Source organism: Lepisosteus oculatus, chromosome 1 (assembly GCF_040954835.1).
Source record: "Lepisosteus oculatus isolate fLepOcu1 chromosome 1, fLepOcu1.hap2, whole genome shotgun sequence".
Classification (NCBI taxonomy): Eukaryota; Metazoa; Chordata; class Actinopteri; order Semionotiformes; family Lepisosteidae; genus Lepisosteus; species Lepisosteus oculatus.
The window spans coordinates 2819978-2843220 of NC_090696.1; the positions used below are offsets into that span (position 1 = coordinate 2819978).

Genomic DNA, 23243 nt, shown 5'->3' on the forward strand with positions numbered 1-23243 from the left:
GCGAAAGGACCGAGGCGTACCTGCCAGCCCGCACCGAGGTAAACTGAGCATTGCGCGGAGTGAGGGCGGTGGAAGTGAGTCGACACGACGGACGTGCGCCCGAATGAACTTGTTAACTGCGGTTTTTTCAGTTTGGGGAAGCCGACGCCGTCCTTCTGAGCAGTTTAATCCATGTTCTTCTTCTAATTGCAAAAGGTTATCGGGAATCCGCTAGGCTCGGGAGCCACGCATGTGTGGGTGATACGAGGGGCTGTTTGTGTGAGAGAGGAGGCCACACCGCCGGGTAGAAATGCTCTGAACACGACACCCCCCGCCACACGGCCAGTCGTTTTATTTTTATTCCCTGGGTGGACGGTCGTCAGTGAGGCGAACCACGCAGCACCATGTGCACAATGTCAAAAGGGGGAAAAAACGTTTTGTGTGCCTGGTTCGGTAAATACGGCCCGAGTTACCGTAGTGTCTGTAATACCGGGGCCCGTTTCTGGGGTTGGGGTTGGGGGGGGCAGCGGCGTCTCGGCAGACACGTCCTTCGTCTGTTAACCCTTCCCCGCCCTTTTGTTTTTGGAGAGAGGGTTAAGAGCCGAGGCATGGAGAGTTGGTTAGAGTTGAGTGCCCTCCCCTCCTCCGCAGGATTAGTTGTTTCCTCGGCGGGGAGCGGGGATGGGACCCCCTCCGAGGCCCGTCCGGGCGCCGGCCCGTGTTTCTCAGCCGGGAGCCCCGGTGTGTTTCCCCGGGCGAGTGCGAGTGTCGGCCCTGTGAGCGCGGACCGCTGGCCATCCCGGCGGGTCTCCAGCCCGAGCGCTGGCTGAACCCCGAACCCCCTCCCCAGACCCGTTTTCGGGATACTTTTAAAAACGACCAGCCGAGGAATTGTTGTTGTTTTTTCTTCTTCTTTTAAACGCCTTTTAGGTGAACAGCGGCGTTGAGCACCGGGCCTTCCTGCCGCTGTCGGAAACGGTTATTATTTTTGTGCGCTTTTTGCTCCAGGCATCCCAGTTTGCTCTAAACTGCGCTTTAAACTGCGTGCATTGCAGTTTGTCTCGCATCCGGCCCACGTGGGGCGAGAGGCCGTGGGATTTCCCCTTCACCCGTGGGGGGTGCCCACGTGCTGCAAACCTTGTGTATTGGGGGGGGGGGGGAGTTGCATTTTACTTGAGTGTCCAGAAACTACATTTTTTTTCCTTGTGGTCGTGGAAAGCTTAAGAAAGAAGTCGTGGTTTACAGGGTTGATGTGGGTTGTGCGCAGGTCTGGAGTTTAGCGGGGTGAAGGCTTGAGGCTCACTCCTCTGTCTGGCTCAAGAGGTTACTGCACTGTCTGTGGGAGGTGAGATTCCAAACGTTTGTCCCCAGTGGAATTCATGAGAACATGCATTAGTGATTTCTTCGGGGTTCATCTGCTGGGTTTAATACAATAGGGGAAGGCATGGGACAGACCCAGATGGAACTTCACTGGAGCTGTTGTAATCATAACCACTACACAACCACAGTGATTTTTCTTTCCAAAAGATCTTTGACCTTTTAGTAGTGGATGAAGTGAACCCTTCACCTAGGAGACACACAGAGGCCATTCTGCACCAGCAGCCCCACCTGGGAGACACACAGAGGCCATTCTGCACCAGCAGCCCCACCTGGGAGACACACAGTGGCCATTCTGGAAGAGGTGTTAGTGGGGCCAGCAGGGGGTGCTCACCCTGCGGTCTGTGTGGGTTCTAATGCCCCAGTATAGTGACAGGGACACTATACTGTAAACAGGCGCTGTCCTTCAGGTGAGACGTAAAACCGAGGTCTTGACCCTCTGTGCTCATTAAAAATCCCAGGGCGCTTCTCAAAAAGAGTAGGCGTGTAACCCTGGTGTCCTGGCCAAATTTCCCATTGACCCTTACCAATCATGGCCTCCTAATAACCTCCCATCTATGAATTGGCTTCATCACTCTGCCCTCCTCCCCACTGAGAGCTGGTGTGTGGGGAGCGTTCTGGCGCATTATGGCTGCCGTCACATCATCCAGGTGGGGCTGCACACTGGTGGTGGTGGAGGGGATCCACATTACCTGTAAAGAGCTTTGAGTGGAGTGTCCAGAAAAGTGCTATATAAGTGTAAGCAAGTATTATTATTATTATTATTATTATTATTATTATTATTATTCTGGACCAGCAGGCCCACCTGGGAGACGCACAGCAGACCAGGAGTGTAAAACTAAGATCTTTAGTAAGGCCAGTTTGGTCCATAGTGTATTTTAGACCCAACATTGAGGTTAATGCCCCAACTCTTACAGACAGCCCACTGGGGTCTTTGATGGCCGTGTAGTCCACAGTTGAACATCTCACCTGAAGAATGGTACCTCCTACTGCAGCTGTCCCTGGTCTGACTCTGGTGTGGACATTCAGGCCTGTAGGAAAGGGCGCCTTCTGCAGGTCTGTCGGAGCCGCATGTTGCAGCAGGCTGACTCCTGTCCCAGTGCTGACTTGGCTGGACCCTGGTGTGTTAGAGCCAACGGCATCAGGCTGCGAGGTGATAGTGCTGCAGTTCATGCTTTTGAATTTTATTACATTTTAAATAGTTTTAACTAATTATGCAGTTAAAATGCTATTTACTTTGAGTTGTACATCTGCTGGTACACGTTTGTCAGCCATAGTACTGTCTTACATCAATGTCTTATTGGACACGTTAAGTTGTGAGAATGTAGTTTTAGTTATATTTGTCTCTGGGATCAAGTTCACTTCAGCTTTAGTTCAGTGTTTGGTGCTTGAGAATTAATATTGCCTAATGAGTTAATGAAGAATCTGTATAGCTAGCCATGCAAAACAATATGATTTTAATTAACCTAAGAACGGAGAATGTGACGTGCCCTCTTGGAGTAATTTATGTAGCCTGGTTGAACTGGCTTCATTGCATGTGTCCTGCCTGGGACAGACAGCACCTAGAGAATGAGTTGGTCTGTTTCAATAAACAGCAGACTGGCCTAGAGAAACTTTTTCTGTGTGATTAAACTGAAGGCAGAGGATTCCTGCACCAGACCAGGCCCAAGACCCTTACAGTACAATCTCTGCGGTGATGACAGTGTGGGAAATTCCAGGGAGAAATAACCTGAGTCGGCAGCATGACTGGAGCTGGTCAACCTGCATATCATATATCTGCTTGTCTGGACAGAGCTGCACAGAGGTAAAATGGAGCATTGCTCTCCGGTGTCAACACCTTCTGTGGGCCAGCATCTGAGGTGGCGGAACAGAGTGTGGTAGGGGTGTCCTGTTCCGCCCCGAACAGACCTGTCTGTGTGTGACGATCCCACACACACACACGCGATGCAGTACAGACTGTTGGTGTTGCCCAAGCCAACCACACATGGCAGAGTGGTGGAACTGAGATGTGAGGAGGAATCTCCTATAACGAAACACCAGATTGGATTCAACCATATTGCTCCATGATCATGCATTCATTGTGTTAATGCTTAGGAAGGTCGTGTCCTGACTGCAATGTTTTCATTTTGACAGTCACATTCCATACGCAGAATTAGATTATTATTTGATCCTTATCCTCGTCTATCTTAAATATTTGGTCAATCCTATTCAACTCGAGCATTACTTTTTATCCATCTGATATTGATAATAAAGCATAAGCCTTTATCAGATGCGTTTTTAAAACATTAACAATTTTGGATACTTAGTCTTTCTCTGAACGAGAAAGACTGGACCTCACAACAGAATAGTAAATTACATAGCGAGTTAGAAATGCAGTAATTCACAACAGCTGTATCTAGAAATTGGCATTTGCAACCTGGAAACAGTGTTGCAGCAGTGAAAGTTGTCGAAGATGGTTGTTCCAGATGAAGCAACTATTCTCTGTGCTTTTTAAGTGGTTGTGCAGTTTGTCTTGTGTAGTTACTACTTGTAGCTATGTGGCCTGGAGATCAGAATCCTGTCATTGGATTAGGGTTTAGAGTTGGGATGAAGGCCTTTTGTTTTTACAGGTTTTCCAGAGCTGTAATAATTTTCAAAGCTGCCTGGTGTTGGATGAGTGTGATTCTGACCATTGTCTCTTTTTGGGCATCTTGGGTTGTCATGGTGTCAAACGTCTCTCCTTTATCCACAAGACTGTGAAAAATCAAGCTGAACTGACCCACTCGGCAGACTTGTCACTACTTTTCTCTGATCAGAATCGACTCGGTCTCTTGATTCAGGATGTGCCTTGATCTTCTCAAGACAGGACAGGACCATCTGCAACTCTCAAGCCAAGCCTGTGTTCTCTCTCTCTCACTCTCGGTGTGTCAGGAGATGAGTCTGCTGTCGAGGCACTTGACGAGTTCAGCAGTGGACAGTCTGAAGGAGAGCAGCTTGTTTTTGCAATTACAGTTGACTGATAAGGTCTTTTTACCCCTTTACTCTTTGCCTTTGGACCGGGTGCCAGGTAAAGAGTTACCTGGCTGGAAATGAAGTGAAGTCGGACGTTTCAGAAGAAAGTGTAAAATCTTAGAAAGTGTAAAAGGCTCAGAAAGCAGTCACTTGAGCTTTGCTCTCTTGCTTAATAACTGAATTTCTGCTAGAATAATATAGGCAATGTACTGCATATTGCATTCTTATTGCTATCGACTGGGAATTAGTTTATTTGCCATTGAGGAATTCACTTGTGAATGTAGAAGGAAGCCGTGAGTCACTGAACTCCCCGTCGTCGGTGTGCGTGAAAACTTGGCGTTTGAAAAGTGGTGTGTGAAGTCACTGCAGATTTCCTCTTTCGGTTTTCTTGCCAGATAGACAGGTGTTTTTACAGGCCACGTTTATTTTCACCCCGAGACGAAAGAAGCTGCTTGCTGTTTTCGCCCAGGCTCTTTCCCATCCTGTGTGCCGGCTCCTGCTCTGTGCCCATCCCCGTACTCGAGGGTCACCCCCGTGCTGTGGTTTGTCCGGGCTGCAGCCTGCGCTCTCCACGGTCCGATGGGGGCGGAGCAGGGAGTGGGAGCTCTGGCGCTCTCGGCAGGCTCGTTGTGAGTGTGGCGTGCTGCGCCCGCAGGCCCGGTCCACATGGCGTGTTTCAGTTCCAGCCCGCGCCGGGTTGTAAGCCTGTGGGTGCCGAGTAACCCGTCGGCGCAGCCCGGTGCTCATTATGGAGCGCGGGGGTAATTAGTCCTGGTTTTCCGCGTGTGTGGCACACTGCGTGGTGAGAACAGTGCGCAGCGGTCAAGTCCTTGGCAGACGTGTGTAAAGTACTGTTAAATTGTAACCAGGGTGGATCTGTGGTATACAAAGATGAAAAGAGAACTTATTGTATGGAAGTCCTAACAAAGACTTGACGAGCAATATCATTTGCTGAGCACATGCCATTATTCAGGGCAACGTGCAATGTATATATCATGTATACTAGGGACGAGGTACTATCCATCCAGCCATTATAAGAAAGCTGCTCCTTCCTGGTAATGGTTACAGCATCTCAGAGCCTTTAAAAGTGTGAGGCTCTGAGACCTCAGCCCAAAACAGGGTGCAAACACGTGCTCATGGAGCAGTTAGAGATTGTAAGTATCTTGGTGCATGACTTTAAAAGGAGGAAGGTACAGTGGTGCTAGAAAGTTTGTGAACCCTTTAGAACTTTCTGATTTTCTGCGTAAATTTGACCTAAAATGTGAGCGAACCCAATAAAACACATAACACAAAAAATATACTTTTTCATGCATTTATTGATCAAAATGATCCATCACTAAATGTCTTTGTCGGAAAAAGTATGTGCAGCTCTAGGATTATCAGTTCAGTTAAGGAGTGTCAATCAATGGGATGACAATCAGGTGTGCGTTTGGGTGGCCCTGCCCTATTTAAAAAACATGAACCTGGGTCTTCACCACCAAAGCCTGGTCTTCACCACACAGGTTTGTAATTGTATGCCATGCCCTTGATCAAAGGAGTTTTCTGAGAATCTCAGAAAAAGTTGTTGATTCTCATCAGGCTGGAAAAGGTTACAAAACGATTTCTGAAAACTTTAGGCTTCACCAATCCACTGTCAAGCAGATAGCGTACAAATGGAGAAAATTCAACAACTTTGTCACTCTCCCCAGCAGGGGCCGTCCAACAAAACTCACTCCAAGAGCAAGGCGTATAATATTCCGGGAGATCACAAAGAACCCCAGGTAACGTCTAAGGATCTGCAGGCCTCTCTCGCAATGGTTAATGTCGGTGTTCATGAGTTTACCATCAGGCACACGTTGAACAAGAAGAGTGTGCATGGGAGGATAGCTAGAGGACCCACTACTCTCCAAGAAAACATGGCTGCCCGTTTAAAGTTTGCTAAAGGCCACCTGGATGAGCCAGAAGACTACTGGAAGAATGTTCTGTGAACTGATAAATCAAAAATAGACCTTTTTGGCTTAAATTAGAAATGTTATGTTTGGCGAAAACCAAACACTGCATTTCAACATAAGAACCTCATCCCAGCCGTGAAACACGGTGGTGGCAGAGGTATTATGGTGTGGGGCTGTTTTGCTGCCACAGGTCCAGGATGGCTTGCCATCACTGATGGAGCTATGAATTCTGGATTGAACCAGCAGATTCTTCAGGAGAATGTCAGGGTATCCATCCGTGAACCGAAGCTCAACTGAAGGTGGGTCTTGCAGTGAGACAGTGACCCTAAACACACAAATCAGTCTACCAAAGAATGGTTGAGCAGAAGAAATATTACATTTTAAATGGACGAGTCAAAGTCCAGACCTTAATCCAACAGAAATGTTATGGCAGGACCTGAAGCGAGGAGTTCATGCTAGAAAGCCCCCCAACATCACTGAGGTGAAGCAGTTCTGTAAGGAGGAATGGGCAAAAATTTCCAAACAGGTGTACAGGACAGTTGCTGTAAAAGTTTGGTTGAAGTCATTGCTGCAGGGGGTCACACCAGTTACTGAAAGTATGTGAACCTATGATTTTTCCAACAAAGATATTTAATGTTGCATCGTTTTGAATAATAAATGAAAAGGTATATGATTGTGTGCTATTTGTTTTATTGGGTTCTCTATCTTTGTGACTTAGATGAAGATCTGATCACATTTTAGGTCAGATTTTATGCATAAATTCACAAACTTTCTAGCACCACTGTAATCGAGTCCTCAAAGAGAATACATGCATGGGGAAAACATGCAAACTGCATCACGGGATGCAACAGTTATAAGTTTCTGTGGCATAAAAATAAATGAGTAATAAAATGATACCAAGCACATACCAATAATGAGAATTCAGCAATAATATAGGCACCCTGTTGGGATTTTGGCAAGTTTATGGTGTAAATGCAATTAGCAAACTGTATTACCAGCTTGAGAAATAAGAATGTGCGTATCTGATGTGCACAAGGAAGAGAAGAGTTGAGGAATAGGAAAGAGGTGGGAGCTGAAGGCAGCGATGTGGAGGAGTGCTGAGGGGCTCTGGACTTGCCGTTGGACAGTTGCGGGTTCATTTTGCACCCAGGGATCTGCCGTTGTGTTCTTGATCGTGGTTGCAAGCTCCAGGTGATTCATAACCAGCTGTGTAAGTCGGATCCAAAGTGTCGGCCTCATTAAGCACTGGGAGGTGAAAACAAAGGTTTAAAATTGGTCAGAGCAGTAGAGAGGCAGTGGCAGGGCTGGAGCAGACACAGGTGAGGCTGAGATCAAAGGTAAATTGAGTTTCTCTTGTTATAAAATGCCTGAAAGAGGCCGAACAGCTGGAGTGCCCTGGCTTCCTTCAAGAAACCGGTGGATGAGATCCTTGGATAACTTGGCTCTTAAATCCCAAGTGGCCTCCTCCCGTGTGCAGTCCTGGTGATCCTGTGTAGGTCACTATCCATGCTTTGCTCCCAGGGCCTGTGAAGTGTGAGGGATGCGTGTGCAGGTTCTCTGGGACTCGGTGTCAACGGTTCGGACATGGGTGACCCTGCGTGGTCTGGATCTGCATCGGGGGGCCCAGGCCTCCACAGTGCAGGTCACATGGGCAGCAGCTGTTTGGCAACTGGTTTTAAGGGTTGCTGCCTGTTGCTCACTAATAGTCCTTTTCCCTTAAAACAGGCATGTGAGTACCAGTGGCAGAGCCAGGGCTTCACGCTTGGGGTGGCATTTTTAAATATTAATTGCCTTCTAAAATAGGAGATACTACGAAAAGGTTTCCTGCTATTCTTCGCTGCACCAGTCGTACTGGTGACCCCTGTTTTACGTGAGCGAGGTGGAACTGAGGCGCATGGTGGGTGGGGTGGATTTGGAGAGTGCTGGTACTCGCAGCGGACGCACCTCTGGCATGCAGTGCCAGGAAAGACTCTCCAACCCCATTATTTTTCAGTGTACTTTGTGTTTGAGAGCCTCACTGAGCTGCGATGCCGCCGTGTCCCTGAGCCCACATCTCTGGCATCTGTCACTGAGCTGCAAGGGAACAGTTTTCAATGATCTGCCGCGTGTTTGCTGACATCGATCATGTGTAATACAGGCCCCATGTGCACTCTTAAACATTTTTAGATGCATCGTAATTGTTTCTCATGTTTGTTTTCTATGGCTGATAAATCTAAAGCCGCTATGGAAGTCGAGGTGATGCCTAGGTAGGTTTGGGAAATGGAGTGGCCACTGGTGGGGGGCAGAGTCATCAGTGCGCCCCAGACATTGGCGACCCTCATACATGGGGTACCCCCTCACAGTAGAAAAATCAGTGAGGGACTGCAAGCCCCCCTGGTTCCCACAATACCCCAGCGAAACAAGGACGTGGGGGCTCAGCCGGGTGTGTTTCCTTGACACACAGCTCCCTCTGGTGGGTAGGCCAGTAGCGGGGCTTTTTAATGAATCGGCTCAATGAACTGTGGTTGAGCAGCCGGTGGCATCTAGAGTTAAGATATGATCACCTTATTGGGCATATATAATTTCTTGTATTAGGAGTTTCTTTTCGGATACCCCAGCTTGCTCTCCATGAGACACACGGATACGGAGAGATGCTGGGGGTCAGAGCGCAGGGTCTGCCATTTATACGGCGCCCCTGGAGCAGTTTGGGTGAAGGGTCTTGCTCAGGGGCCCAATGGAGTAGGATTCCTCTGCCGGCTGCGGGATATGAACTGGCAACCTTCCAGCCACAGAGACACCGCTCCGCTCGAGACTTGTGTGGAGGCTTCCTGACTCCTGTCTCTTGTCTGCTCTTTTTTGATCTGTGTGCTGAAACAACTCCTGAAGAGGTCCTTAGTGACGTTTGTGGCTAGTTGTGAACCTTCGAGCTAAAGAAAAGGGTTTATAAGCTCAGCTTGTGTGATTTATATTGTATGCTGAAAAGGTAAAGATGCTGACCTGTTTTTCCTGACCATACTACTTTTTATGCACAGTTTTAGTTACTGTGCGGTGTCGGGTCATGCTGCTTTGCTGAGAATCTAAATGTGAATTCCAGCTAACTTGCCCGTAAGATCTTTTTTTTTTGCTAGGGTTGTTTTCATTTGTAGCAAGAATTGCTTCCAGAACTAAGCAGCTTTGAGGTTGTTTGGAATATTACACAATTCATCAGTAGTAAACCCCCTAAAAGAAAGATTTCATGATATTAGATAAGTGCAGCTTTTAAAGTAGAATTACTAAATACTGGTTTGCAAAATATCTCGCTGGAAGAGAGGGCACTCCTGGAACGCCTGGGCCGATTTCCCCAGAAGCCAGTTAACCTTCCAGTATGGGTTTGGACAGTGGGAGGAAACCTGCACAACCATGGGCGGGGAGAACATACAGACTCCACACAGACATCACCCAGGAGCTGAACCCGGGGCCACTGCGCTGCAGTGCCGCCTGACTGGTATACATGTACCTGCACTGGATCCAGGTTAGTGGCAGCTCAAGCACTGTAGCTTCTAGCCCTCTGCAGAGGTTTCTTAGTGTTCTCCCCCTTGAACCATGTTGGAGACTATCAGCCTTTACGGGTTTGTTCCTTTATTTTAGCTGGTAGGTTGGTTGAGAACCGATGCGCATTTACAACAATGACCCAGAGACCGAGTTGTCAAGCAGGACGCGCCCCTGTGCAGCCTGCGTGGAGAACTGTTCTCGGGAGCGCAACAGCAGCGTCTTGCCTGGGTTTGAACCTGCAGCACTTTGGTGTGATTATAGCAGTTTTAAATCTGCACTAAAGCCCTGCTCCTGAAGGCTTCCTGCTGAGCCCTTAACAGTTAAAAGGCAGATTTTGACATGTTTAGTAGCTGAAAACAATCGCTCTTTGGATGAAGTGCCAAAACCTACAGCTTTAGAACAGAATAAAACTTGCTCTACTGGTACCTGTGGACTCAAGTCCTTAACTCAGTTGGAATGAAACCAGCACATGGGGCTTGAGGAACTCTCTTCAGAGTAGACTACCTGGGTGCAAATCTGTTAATGATCATGGCTTGGTACGCTCGGACACAGAATTTTCTCTCACAGGTGCAGTGAATGCCTTTTATTAATTGGAAGCCTGACTTCTGGTTTGCGTAATCCCTGACAGGACCGTGAGTACCTAATGCAGACGTGAGCCCAGTAGAGCTGCAGTCTCCTGCCCAAGCGAGTGGTGCATGGGGAGAGCTGGGGGGGGGTCTCTCTGTCTGCTCAACAGTGGGGTTGCATGACTGAGTTGTGGGGAGATGGAGGCTTTGTTTCCTGTCTTGCTAGAAACATCCTCCAATTACCTGCCTGTGTGAGCACAGAGTTTCCTGTTTATCAGCTCTGTACTCCCCCAAGCAAGCTGCTTCACGGCTGTGGAGTTTAGTTCTGGTTTTGTCAGTGTCGCCCCTTGTTTTCCCTTGTATTGAAATGTGCTGAAGCGGTTATCTGCATCACATGCTTGTACGTGTGCATGTGGTGTATATCTGACCGGGCGACGTACTTTCTGTTGCATCTGCGTTGTGCCTGCAGTGACGTTCCAGTGCCAGTAGGGGCTGCGTGTGACCAGTGCAGCTTCTTCGTCAGGAGTGTTTCTTAACAATGCAGTGTTCATCTTGAATGCTTGACCTTTGTCCACAGTGCAACAACAACAGAGGACAGGAAGTGCTACTGAAGTATCAAACTGCACAGGTTATAGCAAAATTTAATACACACTCTGTTGCTGGTGTAGCATGGGGCGCAGGAGAAGTGAGGCAGATGTCCCCAGTCTGGGGTTGGGAAAAACCTTGTCCTCTCTGTAGAGAGTAGGAAGCTTCCCAAGTTCTTCAAAATAAAATTTGTGCCAGTGGGCATGCAAGCACTGCTTAAGGTTTACAAAAATGCTTTAATCATGTGACAGACTTAAAGCTGTTCCACTGCTGTGTAGTCAGGCAGGGCCACCTGTCTCACTACAACTCGTATAGGGGCCTCTCAAGAAGTAGTAAAACAATATTCAGGCAAAGAAAAGCTGGAAGTTGTGCCGTTATGTGGGTGAAAAGAAGCAAGGGGACATGTCAGCCCCACCTTCAGGAGTGATGTAAATGTATTTTTCTAAAACAGGTTTCCTTACCTCTGTTTTAGTGATGCTGCTGAGATATGAACTGTAAGTTAAGCCTTTGTCATTTTACGGGTCACCATTACTGTACAAGCAGCCGTGTGGATCTGTGGTCAGTCACTTTGCAGCCCTGTTGACCAGAGAAATAAACACGAGTGACTTGATGGGTTTGTCAGTGCTGCTGTGGTCTGTGATAACCCATTGCTGCCTGTTCTGTATGTTTTAGGTGGTTTAAAACAGAATTTTCAATTGTAATAGAACTGAAAAGGAAAAAGAGAATGTAGGCATAGTTACGCTGTTTTAATTGTCTGCATGTTCAGAACATCATTTTATCTGGATTATATTGGATTGACTGCAAAGGTACCGTCTGTGCCGTAATGTTAAATAGAGGTTTAATAGTGGTTTGTGTTCTGTACCGTTTTGTCCTGCATGAAGATTGCTTGCTGGCTTTCAGTTCAACAACCTTGTCTGAGGAGTGACAACAGATCGAAGTGCTGTGTGCATGTAAGTGCTTTTGTCTTAAAATACTGAATGTCTCCCATCTCCTTGCTTTGTGTGTTGAGGGCAGTGGTTGTTTGTGGACAGCAAGGGGCATGCGTGTATCTCGAGGAAGCTGGGAGAGTTTTCAGACCTGCAGTGTCTCGTATGCAGACCAGGGTGCCTGCACACCTCTTCCTCCCCTTGCAGATTTGCTCGTCTCCGCGGTGTTTTAGTGGATGAGGAGATGGTGAGGGTTAAGTAGAGAGGGAGCTGTAATAATGAGCAGCCCTTTTGCACGGCTTTGGCGCTTCCAGTGACAGCAGTGGGCGAGAGATGTTGCTGAGGTGGTGTGTCCTGTCAGCAGCTGCTTTGTTTGTCCACTCCACTGCGGCCCCCTTTACCACTGAGTCCCTTCTGAGGCCAGTCTGCACTGCTGATGGGGCTGTTTTTAATCTTCACACAGGCACAGGCTCCGGCGTTTTTCTCCTGCATGCATCTCTCACTGTAAAAGCAAACCGAGATACGCTGAGGCCCAGCTCACGGTCTGCTTGCACCCTGGAGAACACAGGAAGTGATGTCATCTCATTTCTAAGGAGAGTGGTTTTCGGCACAGCTTCATGACTCACTGTGTGTTTTCATGCGTGTACTAGCTTGTTCTGTGTGCATGTGCTAGGTTAAAGGTGCTGAGCAAATTGAGGGAAAAGGTTATTGATTTTGATTCAAGTAGTCTTATAATTGATCTGTTTTTCCATTTAATAATTCAGAGAAAAGCAATCTAATTGAATGTACTGCCACAAAATGCTAAATTCAGAACGAAATAAGAAAACTCTTCTATGAACTTTAACCTGTATTTGCAAAATAAACAAACACTCAGTGCTCTTGAAACTTGATTTTTCTTGCCTTGTGTTTTGCAGAATCCGTCACCTGTTTTTGTAGCCCGTTTTCCAGCTATGTCCTGCTTGATTGATATTTGGGCAAGTCCAGCAGGTAGAACACACACCTGTGGGTTGTAGCTTTGCGGTGCCACAACCAACTAGCTACAGAAACTGGCTAGAAGTTAAAAGAATGCGCAGAGCTAGAAAAATGTTTGGAAAACTAAGTTTATTTTCATAAACTTCAGTCGTTCTTAAGAACCAAAAGCAGAACAAGGTCCATTGGTGTAGCTTCTTCCTTTTGTTAGTTCCTGGTCTCTCTCTCTCTGATCCCTCTCCATGTTGGCGTTTATTCACGAGGACAAGTGTAACTCATCAGGGCAGTTTCTCTTCTTCAGAGCTACATTTCCTAAACAGAAGAGCGGTTACAAAGATGAAAAGGATGCCTTCCATAAAATCACTTCCCAATAACATTCTCAATTGCGATCTACATACTGCAGTGCAAGTTCATGGTTTATGTAAAGATATACATTACACTTTTACATAGACACGATCCAGAATTATTTTATTAAATTTTCTATACTGTACAGTTAAACACTTTGTTTTACAGTAAACAGCACTGTTTTATTTTTGAAAGTAGTATATGTCCCAAGAAGCTCAGTGTGTACATGGTTTTAAGTCCGAATGCTGATGGGAAATATAAGCACTGTCCGAGCATTTTTGGGCTGAAATGGAAAAATGTCATGTTTCCATGAAGCTGTTATGTTATGGCTTCAGTCTTTGCTGCTCAGTACAATGGGAGAAAAGTGAATTTCACTGTATAACCCTAAATGTTTCATTGTATCTCATATTTTTTTTTCTCCCTCCGTCTCATGTCCCTGACTCCTCTCCATCCCCTTTTTATGCTGTGCCTCCATATGCACACGTGAATTTAAATTATTACATTTCTCTTCACTCTTCATTTCTACAGCAGTAAACGATATAATAGCTGTGGATAAGAGGATGACGTAAATGTGTTTGGGATACATTGGTTCATGGTTCGTTTGTTAATATTGGATCTTGAGCAGTTTCTGCAGAGTGCGGCGCTGCTGTCCTGGGTCTGTTGTCAGGGTTGTCCGTGTCAGGTAGCTGAGGTTTACTGGCTCTCCCGTCCTGGGTCCAGGTTCCAGGCTCCAATGTCCCGGGCCGTCAGGACCTGCAGAACATTATCGGAGAAAATTGCGCATGTTGGGACAGTGAACTGAAATTTGTATTTCAGATCAAAGGGTTAATATGAGGCAAAACTAGCGAATTTGGTTTCTCAGTTGCGGGGTCACTGTACACTCATGTATGTGTGACGAGCGACTGCACGTATGCGAGTTGTGTAACATTATTACAGTTAAACGGGAACTGAAACGCTATTTTTATATTTTGAGGTTAGAGAGAATCGGCATTGACAAGTGCATTTTAAACCAAAATAAAAGTGAAATATACACAGTAACTTGTAAAACCTCAAATTTACATCACAAAATAGACCCTAATGTCCAGGTATGCACAGCGCTGTATTCTGTGATTCAGAACGAGGCTACAGAACGTCTGGTGGTGTGTTACAGTCTTGTGTTGTTAACACGCAGGCTTGTGGACACATCCCTTTTAATAGACATATGGCTCTGGACTTCAAGACGGTCTTGCCAACACATCTGCATGCAGATCACACCGAAACATTTCTGAGGTGAAGTGTCTGCTGCGCAATCTGTACTTATTCACTCGTACGTCAATTACATTAGTCACTACGGTGACTAGTGAGCAGGAAGGGCTGCATCACGTCGCGATTCGTGAGGACTCTCACCCGTGGCCAGACCAGGGGTTCTCAACAACATGGTGACTTACAGTACTTTCACAAAGCTTACGATCATGTGCTTCATTTGGAGTGTGTGAAATACTGCATAACCTTAGTTCCAGAGAAATTTGGACTACAGTCCCTCTGTAAAACCCATTAATGGTTGTCTGTCAGTGGGTAAACTTAAAAAGCATATTGCACAACAGGAAATCCTGAATAGAAAAACCTCCACTTCATCACACATCAACAACAGTTAAAGTCAGAACAGGTTTTAACATTTTAGCAGTGGAAAGGACTGTCTCTAGTGTGCAGGAATAGAAGGTTTGGCCCTTTGTGTTGAAGAACATGAGGTGGCATGATTGATAAAAGGGTTGATTATCTTCATTATCCCAGCTCTCGACGAGGAGGGGGCTGCCGCATGAGTCGTTTCTCAAGGGCGGCTGTGCTCTTGCCTGTTTCTGTCATTTCTCTCTGTAGCTACTGCAGCTGCTGCTCGTATAGCGCGGGCAGACTCGGGTCAGGCCTGTGCGGGGTCCGAGAGATCTCGGAGGACTCGATTGTGAGTGGCCTGACTCGCAGCCTCTCCCGTGTGCTGGGTTTCACCTGCGCTCTGCCACAGTCCCTGCAGTGCTGCCAACGATGAGGCCATGGGGCTTCTGGGACTTTAATGGGTAGAGTTCGGCTACAATTTAGAGGTGCTTGAGACATGCTGTTTGCCGTTTAAGTTTCCATCGTTCATAAAAAGCCAGGTGTCCGTGCCGTGCTGCGCTGCAGTGATTGTGTCCTGCTCGATCGTCCTGGATCCCCGAAGAGGCCCTTTCCCGCCAGGGACAGCTGTGAGCGTGACGTTCCTTGTCCCCGGTTCCCACAGAGCCGGCAGAGATGAACGGGCCTGAGGTCGCCAAGACGCCGGGGGGTGGCAGCGCGCCAGGGAAGGAGGAGCCGGTGACCAACGGGCACAGGGAGAGCGAGCCCAACCCCTTCGCGGAGTACATGTGGATGGAGAACGAGGAGGAGTACAACCGGCAGGTGAGTGTACCCTAACTCTCCGCGCCACGTGCTCCGTTGCAGGGCGAGGAAGAGCACCGAAAATCCTGGCTCGCATGCAGACAGGCCGCTTAATCTCTTCAGTCTGGAGCAGAGGAGGAAGAGAAGAGGATTCATCCACGTGTACAGAATCCTGACCTGTCCCTGTGGACAAGTTCACCTTGGGGGGATGGTTTCACACGGGTGACAGAAACCTGATGGGAAGTCATTTGGGACAGAGAGCCTGACATGCTTGTGCGCGCTGGGAGAACTCCTGTGGTGTGTAAAAGCTCATGCTGCCGTGTGGTACGTTATTTCAACGGGTGCATAAAACTATGTAAGCCTCGTACAATTTCCAAACGGCCGTGTGCGTTGAGCTCCGAGAGGTTACAAAGGAGAGGAGGACTTGTGAGGGCCGGTTGATTGAGAGTCTCGTTTGTGTTGCGGCGCACTGTCATGTGTGACCGATCTGCAAGGCTGCAGGTTTGTTGCGCAACCTAATAAAGGCAAATGAACAAGTCTTGGGTGTCAACCCAGATTCTGCGCTACTTCAGACCTAACCGGTTCTGGTCTAATTAATCACTCCACAGTCCAGGAGGCAGCGATCTGGTGTGTGCCTAGACACTACACTGTTATGCTCTTTGTGAAATACCTTTGTCTGGGTTTCTTCTAAGTAAACATCATTGAATTTTGATAACTGCATACTTTGTGTCTGGTTCAAAGCTTGCTTAAAGGCCTTTACCCAGAAATGGGGAAACAAAGAAAGCTTAGATGAGCAAACGGCGAAAGAAGCCCTTTACATGTGTACCTGGATACTGCTTTGCGCGTCATGCTAATTGCGCTCAGGGCTTCCTGCCGGTTGTTCCGCACAGCTGTTAAGGGTAATTGGCCACCAAAGACGGAGACTCAAAGGTCAGTTTAAAATTATATGACTTATCTGATTTAAAGACGGGAGGCACGGATCCCCTCCAGGTTTCTTTCATCTGCCCTTTCGTTGACTGCTCTGTGACGCCTCTTCTTTTTCTTGGCAACAGTGGGGAAAATGCCAGGATTTTTCCCCCCGCTTTCTCCCGAGTTCCTCCCACTGCAGCTGCCTGTCAGTCGTGCCTGAACCTGCCTTGGGCCTGTGTGGGATCATCGGGGAGACTTGAGCTTCTGCTCCCTGCTTGTACCCCCTGCCCTAGTGGTGCTGAGGATCGGCCCATCACAGGTGGTACCAGAGCGCCTGACGGGCAGACTGCAGCCCCTGTTCTCCGGGCTGAGCGGGGAACTTCGCCCTGCAGCCTGCTTTCACAGGCCAGCCGGTCCAGGCAGCGGCAGCAGTCGAGGCCCTGCAGCTGACAGAGCCACAGGAATCCCGTCTTTCCTGCGGCTTATTGCTTCCTTCTTGCCTATAGCGTGGTAATGTGTTCTGTGTGATTTTCTCTAGTTTAGTGGTCTTTTTTTTCCCATCCAATTCCAAATACTTCAGTGATAAAGCACGCTATGAAAAGACCCCCCCCCCACCCCCCACGGTTAAAAGTTTTAAAAAAAGAAGGGCTTGGGGACGACGATCAGTGTTGCACTCGTGGAGTTTTCGTGAATTTCGTGCGGTGTGTTGTGGTTGCACTGCCCAGCCAGGCTGTTGTCACCTTAGCAGGGGGGGACGACTGCTTGGTTACACAGAGGACATTGAAGCTTTGAAATACAAAAGCCAATGCTAGCTAAGAGCTTAAGGAACTTTTACGTTGTCAGTGAAAGAGCCTTTGCTCTCTTCCCAAGTGAAGATGGTTCACTTTTGGTACTTTTGTGGTTTAGAGCCCGATGTAGCTAAATCACTTTTATTACAAGAAATTAATTACGTAAGAAGTGACCAGGTGTGGATGTAAAATACGGATGGACTGAAATGCTTTCCCCCTCTCTCCCTCACACCTAGAGAAGGCTCCACAGCCGAAACAGTTTTTCCTTCCCTTTCAGCTGGATTAAACCTTTACCTTGTCTTTTACAGCCTATGCATGCTGACCCAACTCCCTACTTGATATGCTGCACAGGTTGTGCCAAAGTATTGTGGGCTTGGAAATATGAGAAATTGCTCCCAAGTTACAACAAAATGTTTTTTTTGACAGACGGGCAGAAAAGTAATAGAAGTAGAACCATTGACGTGGAGCTTTTTCCAAAAAACTGTATGAACCATAACATGCTGCTAGGTTAACCTTGAAAACTTAAAAAAATAACACGTACAATACACACAGCTGCCAAATGCCAAGAACTTAACCAACAGGAACATTTTATGTAAACTTCCTTCTGTCCATCTGCATCTGAATACCAGATTGGGTACTGATAGGTTTGCAGTTTTTCGAAAGGCCAGAAATACCAGCACACCGCCATTGAGCTTTCAGGCTGTTATGTACGTACACAATTATCGCTGCCCATTGTGGTGTCGCAGGCAAAAGGGAGCTCTTTACGCAGGATGGGGTTGTAAAGATCGGGGAGGAATATTTTATTCACTACTGTGTATTGTTCTATGTAAGAAAGGGGCCATGGTATTTTGTAATTGCTGTTCTACTTAATTCTGCAACAATTATATCAGTTGTTGAATCAGCAGGAATGTGACATTTGCTGCACACAGTAATTAATTGCCAGAATTGATGCTTAAACATTCCATTTCCATTAAAAACCAGTCTTAAAAGCTCATGTCTCAGTGTCCCAGTTTCGATGTGGGACATGTTTCACTTAAATATGAATGAGAAATAAAAGGTGCAAAAACTTTGCATCAGCAGAGCCTTGCAAATGTATTCAGACTCTAATGTTGTCCCAGTTTGTGAAATTATGAAACCATACACATTATGGACAACAGTTTTCAGGTCTTTTTACAGATTTGTGTTAGAATTTAAATCAGAACTTTGTCTGGACCCTTCAAGAACGTCCACTTTCTTGTTTTTAAGCCACTCCGGTGTAGCTTTGTCCTGCAAGATTTGCCAGTGCTTTGCTCCGTCTGTTCCCATCAGTCCTGACAGGCTCCCCAGTCCCTGCTGAGGAGATGCAGAACTATAACAATGCTCCACCATGGTTGACCATAGGGATGGTGTTGACAGACACCCTGTGTTGGATTTATCTCATGTAATGCACATCATTTAGTCCAAAAGGCTCCAGTTTTGTCTTGTCTGGCTAAAAACCTTTTGCCATGTTTGCAGTATCTCTTAGGTGCTCTGTTGCAAACTTTTTAAAGGTGTTTTTTAGTTCCGTACAAGCTCCTTTGTGGAGTGACTGGAATATAGGCGATACAAGGCTATATTCTCTCCCTCACAGAGCTGGCCTTAGAGTAGCACCTCTCACAGGTTTCCTCCTTACCTGGCTGCTTGGTGTGGAGGGACAGCCTGGGCGAATTCCACTTCTGAGTGATAATCTTCACCATGTTATAAGAGCAAATATGATGTCTTTGAAATAATTTTGTTCCCTTCTCCTTATATATGTACCATTATGCAACTTTGATTTGTTTTGAAATATCCTTGGTCTTCGTTGTTGATTCTTTACTAAAAAAAACAGGCGTGTAGACAGGCGTGCTTTATTCTCAAAATCATGGGACCCACTGGGATTACACACAGAGGGCACTCATCTGTGTGGCTCCAGGTAATTTTGCCCCTCTGGATTTTTAGATTTGCCACAGCAACGGGTTTGAATACTTCTGTAATCATGATGTTTGAAGTGACAGGAAGCTTTAAAGCAACAGGATGCGAAACTGTAAGGTTCCAAGCACTTCTGCAAGGCTCTCTGTTTTCTTATGGCCATTTTCCTATGAAAGTAACTTTACTGCATGTTTCTTTAAAAAAATGTCGCAATGCTGTGCCTTAAGCTGTAGTCATCTTGCCACAAGAACTTCCAACTTGGAAAAATATCCAAAATCCGTTTCTTTTCCTGGCCTGGAAGTAAGGCTTTTGTCCCCTAGAGCCAAAGGTAGCTCATTTCAAAGAGCTGCTGGTCACGGTCGGTCTGTCTGATGGAGCCTGACCCCCTGCGCAGCACGCCCATGTAAACCTTCCCGCTGATGGGGTCTGTAAGTGGCCACAAAGGAGGGAGGGGGTGCCAAGCGGTTTTCCCAGAGACGTCACACCAGCTCATTCCCTAGGGGGGTGAGGGCTGTCACATTTTTTAAATAGTTTCTTCAGGTAACACGAACTGTGGCGTTTCACTCGGCTGGCAAAACCTGTGCACAGCTCAGCACACATTAAACCACATCAGGCTCGGGTGAGGGCAAGAGCACTCGTGGCTCTTTTCCCCCATGAGCCTCTGTCTCGCGGCTGGGCGGTTCTCCGCTCCTGTGCAGCGGGGCGCAGGAGAGAGGTGCTTGCCTTGACGCCCCCATGTCGCCGCCTCTTTCCCGCGCAGGTGGAGGAGGAGCTCCTGGAGCAGGAGTTCCTGGAGCGCTGTTTCCAGGAGATGCTCGACGAGGAGGACCAGGATTGGTTTATTCCAGCGCGGGACCTCCCCTCGGGGGTGGGGCAGCTCCAGCAGCAGCTCAACGGCCTGTCTGTCGCCGACGGCAGCACAACCGAGGACATCGTGGTGAGTGGCCTCGGCCCCCGCGCGGCGCGGCGCTCCCCGCTCACTCGCTCGCTGTGTCTGCTGCAGGGCTCTTCGCATGCTTCCTCTGCCTGCTCTCGCCCTGTGCGGGCAGCATGTGTAGGTTGTCTTCAACGGCGACTGAAAGCTTTTCGCTCTTCCCTGTATTGCCCGAGTGATATTTCTGTCCACGCTTTGTCAAATCGATCCGTCTAGGGAGGGGAGGTCTTTCACTCCATCCTTGTCCACATTCCTGCCGCAGGTCGCTGACCACAGCGGCCAGCGGTCATTCACTGCTCTGGACAGTGGCCTGCGCCCGCTCAGCGTCCTGTAGCCCTCGGAATGGGAGCCGGAGCTTGGCTTGGACAGCATTTCCACCAAAATAAAATCGGAGCTGAAATGCATGTTTTGCCGCACCAGGGCGCTTGATGATTTATTACATCGATTCAGCCATTTGAAATAAAAATGGCATGAATTGTGTGTTGCAGTGTGTGAGCCCTTCAGTCCAGCTCGTCATTCCCTGTGTCTAAGTGTCTGGCACCCTGTGCAGCCTGCTCTAGGGCCATTTGGAAAAAACATAAAAGGCTGTTGCATAGGGAAAATTATTTATAAGCTATAAAATAAGCTTTAAAAATAAACTCGACGGTGCTTGATTCTATGCGGAAACTCAATTGTACCTTTTTTTACAACAAGACTGAGGAAGATAGAGGACAGCTGAAGACTATTCTTGGCAGTTAGGGTTTGACAATTTCACTTCTGCCTCCATCACTCTCGCCCCCCATCAGTCTCGCTCTGTTTTCTGTTCTGCAGCGCAAGAGCAGCTTGAACCCTGAAGCGAAGGAGTTTGTGCCGGGAGTGAAGTACTAGGACAGCCGGGACCCGGAGAGGCCCCTCTAAAAAGACTCTGGTGTCCGGTGTGACATCGGCCACATGCTGCACAAACTCGGGACTGGGAATTGACACATTGAGGAAAAAGAATTCTATAAGCTTTTTATTTCCATTTGTTTCCATGTGTACTTTTTGGAAGGGTGGGGGTGGGGGGGGGGGATCAGTATTAAAGAAATACTGTAGTTACACGAGTTACGTAAACAGTAGAACAAACCGTTTTTTTAAGTCAACGAGCTGATCGCAGATGGGTTGTCTGGTTGAGAAGAGGGGTGGCAGTTGGACGCAGGCCTGGATGAGTTTTTGGGGTTTGTATCTGTTCCGTGGGCGGGGCTGGTGGGGAGAGGGGTGTTGCTCGGCGCAGTGGAGGTGCTTGGCCTGTGTACGGGGGCAAACACACAGGATTTGTGCGGAGATTTACAGAATCTTCTTCCATCTAAGTCTAAATTCCGTTCAAAAACAAAAAAAAAAACCAATAAAGGTAAAAGGTACCTCATTTCGACCTCTTCCTGTGCCCTGTTTTTCTCTCTTTCTCTGTCTCTGCCGTGTGTGTGCCGGGTGCCAGAGGGAGTCCTGCTCTCCCTGTATCCCAGGAGTCTGCTCCCTCTCCCGTCAGTCCTGTGCCCTTCCGGAAAGGCAGAGCCAGGCTGTCATCTTGCAGTTGATGCGGAGAGCAAGCTGCGTGCTGTCCAGAGCTGCCGTCCTGGGCCGGTTCCCTGGGCCCCAGAGCCAAGAGCAGGCAGTGAAGCTTAAACTTGCATAGCGAGGGGCAAGTTTGGCCCAGGAACCAGACTGGTTTTAATCAGGCCAGCTTGGGTTTTCCATGTCCAGTCTCGTTAAAAGAAAAATAAGCCTCTCATTCAATGCCAGTAGCTATAAAGCACCTGTCACAGGGGGTAGACTATTCTTTTAATTACAGCATGGCAGAAAATCAGTGCAGTGTGTGGTTGGAGCAGCCTGGTGTTGCCTTCCAAATTCAAAAAGCTTTATTGGCATGACTGATAAATTCCAGGGTTGTGAAAGCAATTGGCATGAGCATTTACAACACCCATATTAGAATCTGGGTCTAATAGAAGATTAAAATAGACAGGTATATGAATTCTGGTTGACGGTGTTTTAAAGGAAGAGTGTTTCTCCAATCCCTGAGTATTTCTTGCAGTGTGGCAGAAAGTCTCTCTATTTCTGCTTCTAGATCATAGGGTCTGGCCAGAGGCGCGTCCTCTCCAGTTGAAATCCAGGTCTGGCGCATGGCTCTTCTGAGCTCTGTGTGCAAGACTGTCCTCGTGCCAGTAGTTTGGAGAACAGGGGTCTTGTGCTCAGTTTCTGGAGGGCATTCTTTTTTGTTTCAAATAGTTGGCAATTAAATAATTAGGAACAAATAAATGTTAATTGCATGCTGAAAAATAGAAAGGACAAACAACTGAAGAGAACTCAACTGATGAACATTTTTCTCCTTTATACTTTTCAAGACGGAATTAACATTTACATGCTCCTTGGTAGTTGATGCAGCTCTCCTTTCAAATCTTAAATGAAGTCCTGAATGTCAAATTCAGAAAATGTTCTTAAGTTCTTTTGCAGTTGATTGCACAAGACGTTCACTTCATTAACGGTACAACTACCTATAAATCACATCTGGACCTGTTTAGAAGTGTTGGTTATGCTGCTCGTTAATTTAGCCAGCTGTGTAACTGCAAGGAGGGGCGTGGAACGGACACCAGAAGATCTCCCTGGAGCTCAGTGCGAGAGCCCTGTTCTTGAGTTTCCACAGGCTCCGAAACACAAGATGGATGCCTTCTGTCCATCCTGGTGAGGAGCCAGCCTGTCTGAGCAGGCCGTGGAGGAGAGACGGCAGGGACTGGCCCCAGCTGCGCATCGGAGAGGGAGGGACTCGTTCCAGTTCGCTTTCAGCTAAGGACTGGAGTGGCTCGGCCCCGCTGACGGCCAGGGGCTCTCCACTCCCTGGACCAGAATCCCTCTGTACTCCCAGGAGCCCTCCCTCCCTCTTGGATTTTAGCCATTCTGGGGAAAGGATGGAAATATCCTCAAGTCTGGTAGACTCCGCATAGAAGTGTTAGCAGCTTCGTTCATGGATTTTTGCAGTTCACAGCTTTTTTTTTTTAACGGTAGCTCTTTTTCCCACAAACCTTTTCCTGTGAACAAGTCCCCACGTGTATGTCGTGCTCATCCTAGTCTACACTGTACTGTTTTGTGCTAGTGAAAATACACATCGGAAAAAC

General features: G+C 47.5%; 1 protein-coding gene across 1 annotated transcript; it reads left to right on the plus strand.

Moving 5' to 3' along the window:
* Nucleotides 1–21502, plus strand: paip2b (poly(A) binding protein interacting protein 2B). Its single transcript, XM_069197849.1, has 4 exons — nucleotides 1–74; nucleotides 15428–15585; nucleotides 19948–20124; nucleotides 20932–21502. The coding sequence occupies exons 2-4, from the start codon at nucleotides 15439–15441 to the stop codon at nucleotides 20986–20988; spliced, it is 381 nt and encodes a 126-aa protein (XP_069053950.1). The 5' UTR covers nucleotides 1–74; nucleotides 15428–15438; the 3' UTR covers nucleotides 20989–21502.
* The last annotated feature ends 1741 nt before the right edge of the window (nucleotides 21503–23243 follow it).